Source organism: Microtus oregoni, unplaced genomic scaffold (assembly GCF_018167655.1).
Source record: "Microtus oregoni isolate MIOR12 unplaced genomic scaffold, Mior012 000000F_ref0000247, whole genome shotgun sequence".
Lineage (NCBI taxonomy): Eukaryota > Metazoa > Chordata > Mammalia > Rodentia > Cricetidae > Microtus > Microtus oregoni.
Genome location: NW_024543059.1, coordinates 77,147,969 through 77,158,536, shown reverse-complemented (window position 1 = coordinate 77,158,536; position 10,568 = coordinate 77,147,969). Strand labels below are relative to the sequence as shown.

Here is a 10,568-nt window from a genome sequence, read left to right as displayed (position 1 = left end):
TTGGCTTACATAAAAGCTTCAGTAAAGGCCTTACTAAGAGAACCCTTCTCTGGATGTTATTTTATGGCTGTGTGAAAACTCTGAGGTGATTGTCTTTAAAACAAAACCAAGCATGAATCTGCCGTTGAGATCTGGAAGATATTCGAAGTATCTAGGTGTCATTCAAGAGAACCCATGGTATTATAGCAACATGGGAACATTACTATTTTTTTTTTAACTGACCCAGACCAATCATTTGAACTCTGACTAGCTTGTACAAAGGAGTAAATGAAGGGGCCATTTCATTTACATTTCATTAAGTCAATACAATAGCCCTATAGAAGGAGGAGGAAGAGAAAATAAAAACAAACAAACAAAAAAAACCAATGAAGGCAACAATAATATGTGGCATATGCAAAACTGTCTTCTCTAGAGAGAACTTGTATTTGTTTAGAGGCTAGCACATGTGATTAGACACATGTGCCCTATATAAAATATGTTCAAATCAATTTATAGTAATGCTGATATGTTTATTCATATATATTATTGAAGACATCAGAATCTCAGAGTTTCATCTTGAATGAGCTGGGACATAAGGATAAGCCCCAGTTAAAGTCAATCCAACAGGACAGCAGCAAATTACAATGAACTAGGACTTCTAGGAGAACAGGCCTGTAGGTCGCCAGCGTGATGCTTTGAATGAGACCTGCCTATAAAGTTTGGGATACTTGGTCCCGAGGTGAGGTTTGTTTGGTGAGGCTTAGGAGGTATGGCCTTGCTGGAGGAAGTGTGTCACTAGGACCATAGGGCTCTCTCTGCCCATTGGTGGTTTCCAGAGTCCAACAGTCTGCCACCTACTACCCCTGCTCTGCTATCACGGACTCTTAACGCTCAGCAACCGTAAGCCCCACAAAAGACTCTTCTTTGTAAGTTGCGTTGTTCATGTGTTTTATAGCAGCACCACAAAAGTGACTAACCTAACCATCTAGGGCAAGATGACCACGACATACGGCTCTGTGTACTTTCCTTTCAGGAAAATGCTACCCTGGGATAAGATGAATCAACATAAATCTTAATACTTAATAAGATTAAAAATTAGAACATTTTTCTCAAGTGTTTAAGGCATAAGGTGGCAAAAAAAAATCTATAAAATTCAACTTGGGTTTCTACACAGGAAGCCAGAGGATCACAGAGACCAGGCTGACAAGATGAAACGTGGCTAGATCATTACAAACCTCGCGTGAACTCAGGAATGCTTCCTGTATTAGATTTTGTTGGGGGTTTTGAATTGTTATTTAAATATAACCACACTGTGATCAGTAATTGCATCCAGTAGTCTTCAATTTTTGCATTCTTTTCTTTTTGTGTCCCCCCTCCCCTTTGGAAATTTTCACAAAATTCTGTTAGCTCTCACTTAAAGACTTAGGTATACTTCACCACAGTAAGAGGGCAAGGAGGGCGGGGTATGGGGGGGGGGGCGCGTGAGCTTCGGCTCAGAACTCTGAGACAGTATCGCTTTTGTAGGCGTTCTTCTAGAGGCAAGGCTCTTTACAGAGGCCACTGTGGTTTTGTGTAAAAAGTAATACTGTCGTGTCAGTGCAGGGGGAAAAAATGAGGTGGCAATGTTACGCTAACAGATGGACAAAACGGTGGGGTGGCTTTCTAAACAAGCTTGACAGCAATGCCAGGGTTACAGGAATGTCAAAAGAAAGTGAATGCTTAATGAATAATCATTGCATTTAATGCTAATTAATTCACAAATTAGGCATAGTTATGATTTAACTGGCCAAGCTGCTTTTATAAGTATACATTAATGATTAATAAGAACTATACAAAAATGTAATTATTATAGTGGTTAGTAATGGCAACTAGCTTGCATCTTAATTCATGCTTCTTTTCATTACAGCCAGCTTTCAAACAAACTCAATTTTATTCAAAGTCTTACTTTTTTCTGATGTCATACCGATCTGAAAGAAAACATACACAAATTCAATGGTTACAAACAGCTCTTGGCTCAGAGTCGCTTATGTGCATAGTAAGATCCTATTTGTGGTTATGCACATAGGAGTGACAACATATACTAGAAGAAAGCCAAAGACATCAGCTACTGTTTTGTATACATAAATAAACACATATGCATACATCATTTCTAGAAACTACAGGAAGAATATGTTACTCTTGGGAAGAGGCAAGCCAACTGTGTTTGATGTAAGAAAATGCATATTAGGGAAAAGATTACAAGTTACAATTAAATGAGAAAAAAAAGAATGGCAAAGCATCCTGGGTGATAAGTTCTATAGAAGTCATTTCCTAGCAACACTGCTCCAAACTGCTCCAGAGCTGTTCACACATTCCTTTAAGGAAGAACAGAAACTTCCTGAAAGTATTTCACAGGAAACAACCACGTATCTAATGGAAATGGCTCAGCTGTGAACACAGTAAAATCGATTTCACCATTTATATGCTCTTTAAGGATGGGGTGAAGGTGTCACATTTCATGAGCCAGGGAGACAGAATCCCTGAGCACAGAAGGACATTGTGTATGTGACAGTGACCCACACAGGAAATGACCAATCACACACCTGATGACGTGTGTGACTGCCAGTCCACCTCTGTTCTCTAGCTTCCTATGAAAGAAGAGGGAAATGGTGGCAGTCCTCTGTACTAAGGCCATGCATTTTAAGTTGGTGGGCACAGAACATTTAGTATGCTTTTCTTTGTATTTTTACATTTCAGGCACATTGGCATAAACATTTAAAAATGAAGGCATATTAAAAATGTATGCACTAGTGGTAATTAGTTTGGAAACAGTTAAACACAGACAGGAAACAGAAGTTCTTATATTTGTGGATAAATATAAGGAGTTTTTCAATAATTTCTTTCATTTCTGTTATAACAATGGGTGTTTTCAGACCGTTAAAAAGAAGAGAAACATATATTTGCTTTAAGAATCAATATGGATATCATTCAGATATTTCAAGATGCATCCTTAGAACTTGTTTTCTACGTCTGTATGTGACTGCACACAGAAGATAGGTGAGAGAAAACCATGCTGGTAAGGTGTGCAGAACACTGAGGTCTGCTTAAATATACTTTATGAGGAATGCTAATTATAAATATATGTTTGTATCATGATCATGGAGTCTAATAAATGGCTGAAGGTTGGTTAGTCTTAGTGATTCTCGGCCATGGTGTTAGGACCACAGTGCACTCATAAAAGGTACTAACTTTAATTTACATAAACTAAACATAAACAAATCTGCACAGTGCAGATTAGAGCCGAGAAGATTCAAGAACCCCCAAATACACCAGCACACACCCTAGTAATTGCCAGAGTGCTGATGTCAGCACAGGCCCAGCTTCAGGAAAACTTTGCTGCTAGTGAGGCTATGAGAGCTGCAAAGCCAACCATTGTGTCTGCTCATTGTCACCTTCAGACACCGCCAGTCTAGCCTTTGAGTGTCACCAAGACAACGGCCTGGCCATTAGGAGTGGCAGATAATTACAGACTCTTATGTAGAGGGCTAAAATAAAAAAGGAAACTGCGGTTCTCTGAATGCCAGTCACAAGATGAAAAAAAAATAGGAGTAGGAAGGTAGACTAAAATTCTGCTCATCTAATTGCTAAAAATAGCTGCCTACTCTCCAAAAATTAGAGGTCAACCACATGCTCTTCTTAGTAGCTCCAGCAATGACAGAGCCAGGAACAAGTGACGCTGTTGTAAAATTACCTCTTCCTCCTGCTCTTGATCTGACTCAGATTCCTGGATGCCCCAAGATGCCGTGCAAGATGGAAAAAAAGGGAGAAGGAAGAAACGTTTAGAGGAAAAGAGTAAATACGTCCATCTGCAAGCATCAAGGCAGGCACACAGTACACTCAGGCTGCTTTGTTAAATAGTTTATAGAAGACAGCTAAAGAAGATTGATCAAAGTTTATACATTCAAAGACACACACACACACAAATGACAAATATACCAATTCCTGACCTCAAGTTACCAACAGCCCAAAGCTTGATATTTAATGTATCTGGTGGAATTGATTCACAGAAAAGGGGATGATGACACTACCCCAGTTATAATGGGACTGACTGGAACTGTCAAACTGCATCACTAAGTTTGTGCTGCAAATGTTTTCTTTTTTTTGTTGTTTTTTTTTTTTTAAGATTTATTTATTTATTATGTATACAAAATTCCTGCAATGTATGTTTGTATGCCAGAAGAGGGCACCAGATCTCATTATAGATGGTTGTGAGCCACCATGTGGTTGCTGGGAATTGAACTCAGGACCTCTGGAAGAGCAATCAGTGCTCTTAACCTCTGAGCCATCTCTCCAGCCCCCAGCAAATGTTTTCAATACCTGGGCACTACACAGGTTTTATTATATACTACATCCTCAGTATATCTTAAAGATGCAATGTTTGGCATTTTATTCTTTTCATCTTGAGTGACTAAATAGAAAACCACCATAGCATTAATAACACTGTGTGCTGTATCTTGTCTCAAAAAATACAAAATGAAGTAAATGCTTTCTCTCACAGAACATGGAGAGCCCGGAGACCCGTCATAGCACGTTCATACTATATCTCTGGGTGGCCTGTGCAGCTTTCCTGTGGCTCTTAACTCTGCCTCTAGAGACTAAACACCAAGGTGCATTTGTGTCATGGGATTGCAATTAGATCACATTTTCATGGTTGATCTATCTGCTGCTACATTTCAATGGCATCAGAACATCATGAATATCATATATGGAAATAGATACTCAATTTCTGTTTTTAATTATTAAGAAGAAGTAACAACATAAAACATACGCTAAGAGCCGTCTTCTATAAAACTGGTATCTATTTCCAAGACTGAATATTTAAACCAATACATTCTGTGGCAACTATGAGGAGGTAAAAGTAATATAGAGAATTCATGGTTCTGCAGATTCAGGAGTGAAAGTAGAAGCATTCCCCTACTTCCCATGCATCACCCACGATTCAGCCCTTTGCCAAGTGCAGAACAAACTGAACATCTGTAGCAGCTACGCACAGACTGCCGTCTGCAGCTGGCTGTTTTTAAATGGTATTAGCTTATAGAGGAAAAAGGCTTTCAGAATAACATTCTCCATGTCATTTAACTGGTTCAGTCACCTTCTTTGATACCCTAGTAATAGTCAATGTATAATGCCATCAAGAAAGAGTTAGATTGAAAGTAATATTAGGTAGACGTGCATCAGAAAAAAACAAAAGTCTTTCTGGTGTTGCATCAAATGTACTCCTGTCAAGAGGACATTTTTATCCTGATCATGTTAAATTAACTGAAAAGTTACTTTAAAATTCTTACACCATTTAAACAGGACAGGTAATTTAATATAATTTAATATATAATATATATAATATATTATATAATATATTATATATATTTAATATAATTTAATATTTAATATAATAAGGTAATATAATATAAACAGGTAATTACTTCAGGCAAAGCTAAAACACGAGTCGTATGCGCCCAACCTTTAAGCTGACCCAGCTGAGTGGGTAGTGAGGAATAACTAGCACACTAGCACCTGGTGGGAGGCAAGGCACCATGTGGTCTCGGGAATGCACAGAGAAACAAGAACAGAAAAATTGCCAATTGCTTTTTCTTTAAAACCCAGCTCAAAAGGCATTAAAATTAAAGCTAATTTTTTCTCTGCCATATCTGCTATATAAAAATAAAGGCCTCCATAAAAGTGCGTTAAATGCCAAAGAAGGCGAGAATTGCTTTTTTCTTTACTGAATTGAAAAAAAAAAATCACTTAAGGGGCAGGATACCAAAAATAATGTGTACATGTTCTTGTGCTGAATATCTCTTATAAAGAAGTTGAAACTCAAATTTCTGGACTGCTCTGAGAACACTACAGGATTCACAATACCTTCGCATAAATCGGCAGGGTGATGTTTAAGTTGCAAATGGCTTGATGCACCAGGCCTCTTGTGGATTTGGGTTCCTTCATGAACGAGAGTCGCCCGCAAGGTTCCTGAGTTGTATCACGTACCTTGAACAAGAAAGACATGGGTTTCACTAACGTCTGACATCAGATGAGGTTGAAGGGGTGGGGGGCATAATTACACTCGGGTGACACTTCAAGGAGGGACATAGGAACCACAGGCTCCAAGCTCTTCTCCTTTCTATTTTGGTATCATTGTTTACAATCACTCTTTCAGGCATTGCTGATTGAAAAAGCTGTACCTCTATTAAGGTGGCTACCAGGATGGTTGGATATGCACGCAATGTCAGATGAAGCTAACCGTCATGTTAAGTCACATGTATGGGATTCCCTTCAGACCTTATATAAAGTTTCACATACAAAATAACCAGTAGCTGTGGTTACTTTTCTGTATATCAGGTTGCCAAAATGAATTTGCGTTTCTTGAGATTGTGGTAAAATATACCTGTCATACAACCATACATTTCTATGATTTTTAAGTGCAATGAAAGTGCATTCATGAAGTTGTGCAATCACCACTATTTTCCAGAGCTTTCTATTCACCCAGACAGAAACTGTGCCCAGTACACATTTCACCTACCACTCCTTGTCCCTGACAACTTCCAAACAATTTTGGGTCTCCCTGGATTTCTCTGCTTTGTAAAGTGGACTCACATAGTATTTTCCCTGTGTTTTACTGACTTAGGATATTTTTAAGTTCATTGCCAACATCAGAATTTCATTCTATTTTAACTGTGGTTTTGTAATGGGAAACATCATTTCAGGTGTATTTAGCCATTTTAGGTGTATAATTCAGAGGTGACAGTGCATGCATTTTGTTGTATAGCTGTCACCACCATCCATGTGCATGGAGAATTGCTTCCCAAACTGAAAGTCTCCATGTATTAAGCAACAGCTCCTCTTTCCCCGGACCCCTTTTCCATGATACCCACCCTTTTACTTTCTGCCTTTATGAGTTTTACTTCCCTGGGTATCCCTTAGTAAATGGACCCATTCAACAATAAACTTTCTATATGTTGAACTGATGAAAGTACATGAAGTCTACAGCTCTAACTAGAATGATTTCTTATTGGACCCTGAGATCCTGGGTCTTTGGAGAAATTACTACAAAAAGTTATCAGTGCTCTTTTGGTCTCTACATTAGTGACATCCACATACATTTTAAAATCTAAGTATGAATATCTAAAAGTGACAGCAGTGAACAAACGGGAGAGGTGGGAGTTTAAGCCACTAGTAGAGTCACCGCCTACGCCTAGTAATAGCTAGGAGTGAAGCCCTAAGTTTAATTCTCAGCAACACAGAGAGATGGAGACACAGAAAGAGACAGAGACAGAGACAGACAGAGCAGGCTCCATCTGGGGAACAGTTATTAATGTTTCTACTTAATAACGTAGTCATAGTTTGTCCTCATTCCTCTCATAAATGTGCTCTCTCATCAAAATAAACAGTTGACTTTGAAATTCAAGAATAAACCAAAAGGTATGCTTTTTTGTAAACATTTGTAAAATGTGTTTCAAAATCATTGGAAATGTTTGAAAAGCGCATATTCTCATTATGAAGGTAACTAAAAACAAGCCTTGGACTTTCTGCATGGATGTATGTACTTGTATGTATGTAAAGGCATAACTGATTTTTGGTTTTATATATACATTACCTTGACAAAGAGAGGAAGTCTGTTTTCTTTGAAGGCAAAAAAGCTGAATATATGATGTTGGCCACTCTTGGTTAGTGGTACCAGGTTTCCAAAACAATCAACATAAATTGGTTTTCCTTCTAGTACCTAAGATAAGACAGAAAACCAACATGGATTGAGATAGCTACAATCACTTTCATATCATTTATAACAAACAGGTAGTAAGTGTACTTGGAACCTTCAGTTCTCAGAATATACATACAACAATGTCCACACTGCTCATTGCCATCTGTCATAGACATGACAAGGCCCCAGGATGCAATAAGGCTATATTCTTACCTCCACATCCCTGCTCCTGGCCACCTCAGAGAAGTTCTCTTGTTGTTCAAGGGTCTTATCTACTTTATCATCTGTCATACAGAAGCACCGCAACCTGGCTTCAATGGGGTCATGTGATTTGGCAAAGACTACAAATTTGGCCATATATGGTACACAGATAATTTCTCTATACACTTGCGATGCAAAGGAAACAGATTCCTGAATCTGTCGACAATCTATCAGCCAGAACCTACAAAAAGAGAGAAAACCAGTTACCTAAAGTTTAAAGTATGCCATTTGAAAAAAATTTAGTTTAATATGATCAATATAGCCACCAAATGTTTTTTGAAAAAGAAAAAAGAGAGAAAGAGATCAAAAAGAAACAAAGACAGAAATGGCAAGAAAGCAAGGGATGGGCATTTAAGTCTGGAGGCATCAAGAAGGAGAGACATATCAGATTTTTAAGATTGGTTACGAGGAAGAGGGAATATGCTCAATGGACAATAACCTCTTAGAACTAAAAGCCATTATGTAGCATACTACCATGCATAAGTAATGAATCCAGTAGAGATTATGTACCTCCCAAAGCAAAATAAAACCAAACAAAAAGATTGACTTAAATGTTCTAGCTGTGTTTCTCTTCTTGAAAACTCTTCTTTATAATCAGTCTCTTGACATATAAAGTGACAGCTTTTAGAATCTTTAGGGATAAAAGCTCAGTATCAGACAGTATGGTAAAGATTTCTCTGAGTGAGCACTCTTTCCCTTGATTCCGCTACTATTCATTTAATCTTCTGACCATTCAATGCCATGTCCTCACTGTGTCATCATGGAAGGGACTAACTCCCCACCAAGACTGAATCAGACCAACCAGAAACTTGAAGATGTTGACCTATCCATCAAAGACTATACGAATAAAAATAATATTATAATTCAATTACTGTATGTAAAAGAAATAACAGAAGATACCTTCATTCTCTTAAGGATGTGTAACATGCAAATGTGTTCATGTATTTAACACACTGTAACTCTTTAGCCACTAAGCAAGGTACACTGACTATGTGTTTGGCATTCTATTGAAAAAGCAACTCTTCATGTGTATTGTTGACTAACAGGAAACTTTTCATTCCTTGGGGACTGGAAGCATCAGGAGCGGCTGCCAAAGCTAGCATCAGAATCTTACCACCAAAGCAGATAGAGACGTGTTTCCCAAAGAATCTAATCTGAATGCATGCAGGACTTGGTTATTGTAGTGTTACTACACAAGTCAAAATAAATGCAAGCCCAACTTAATATTAAACAACTGCAACCAAAATTCCCTTGAAAGAATTAAGAAACAACACCAAACAAAAAAAAGAAAAGATCATTTTGGGGAGGAAGAAAGAAATCCAGTGAGTAGGCATTTCTGGGCTGCACACACATACCTGGCAGACACGTTGGTTGTAAAGGAAACACATTCATTGACGAATGTTAGTGGCGTAGTTCCTGTGATGTCTTCCCACTGTGCAGGCGTGGTTCCACCTGAAATAGCATGATTGTGGAAAGATGGTCGGGCAAAATGCCAGACACTAGCTTGTAAATAAAGTCTTTGTGTTTCTGACTATTCACTTGTGTGGTACCTCCATACATAAAAAGACACAATGAGACTAGCATGAACTGGGATACAGGTTAGTAAACTTACAGAATGCAGGTTAGAGCATTTGCCTAGTGTGTGACCAGCCCCATGTTCAATCCTCACTGCCAAGAAATAAAGAAAAGAAAAAAGGGAGAGAGGGAGGGAGGGAGGGAGGGAGAGAAAGAGAGAGAGAGAGAGAGAGAGAGAGAGAGAGAGAGAGAGAAAGAGAGAGAGAGAGAGAGAAGACAGCCAAACAAAACAACTTTCAGGGCTAAGAATATGTAGCTCAGGAGTAAAGTGCTTGCTTTTCTAGCAAATAACATGTCCTAGGTTCAATCACTAGCACCACAAGCAAAAAATAAAATGCAATAAAATAAGAAAGAAAAAAGAAAAAAGTAAATTTAATTAAATCAAAATGAGAGTACAAACTCTCAAAACTACATACTAAAAAAAAATGACACTTCAAAAAAGCAAATGCCACCTTAAGATAAGCTAAATTATCTTAATAATTATGGGGAATTATTTGAATATCTGTTTACTAGGCATTATGTATCTTGACCTGCTAAAAAGAAAAAAAAAAGATGGCTGAAGGAGAAAAGAGAATGAATGATTTTATCCAGTGCTGGACGCCACATGCTACGAGACTGATCTGGCAGGCAAGATGTGCCCACTGGTGCAATGGTGACCAGACTGTTGATGGGGAACCAGCTGCTCTCTTGGTTGGCTTGAGACTGCTCCACTGGAGGAAATGCATGTATAGTTCCCTAATCATGGTCACAGAAAAGCCATAAGCCCTAGGAGAAAAACTATATTATCAAACGGCCTTCTAAATAGTTCTGTTTATATCCAGAGCTGTTAAACCTTGGTCAGAGAAGCTCCTTACTGATGTAGGTCGTGGTTAAGGCGGAGATGCATACCTGCTCTCAGTGCTAAGAACAGGACATTGTGAGTGGGACAACTACATCACCCCGTCTCCCCCCTCTAGGCAAGGGAGCATTGCGGAAGAGGAACAAGAGGAATAAAGAAGAAGAAGGAGCTGATAAAGGGGGT

The 10,568-nt window shown here is 38.5% G+C and overlaps 1 protein-coding gene across 50 annotated transcripts in view; it reads right to left on the bottom strand.

Moving 5' to 3' along the window:
- The window catches only part of Ank2 (ankyrin 2), a 520,770-nt gene that overhangs the window by 26,240 nt on the left and 483,962 nt on the right, over window positions 1-10,568 (bottom strand). For 48 of the 50 annotated variants that reach the window (XM_041659227.1, XM_041659266.1, XM_041659221.1 and 45 more), the window contains 6 exons: window positions 9,328-9,424; window positions 7,925-8,153; window positions 7,607-7,732; window positions 5,878-6,000; window positions 3,710-3,742; window positions 1,925-1,946 (listed from right to left, as the gene is read on the bottom strand). In XM_041659227.1, the coding sequence (XP_041515161.1) occupies window positions 1,925-1,946; window positions 3,710-3,742; window positions 5,878-6,000; window positions 7,607-7,732; window positions 7,925-8,153; window positions 9,328-9,424 (630 nt within the window). The remainder of the gene's footprint in view (window positions 1-1,924; window positions 1,947-3,709; window positions 3,743-5,877; window positions 6,001-7,606; window positions 7,733-7,924; window positions 8,154-9,327; window positions 9,425-10,568) is intronic. The other 2 variants (XM_041659194.1, XM_041659299.1) reach the window with 1 other exon arrangement.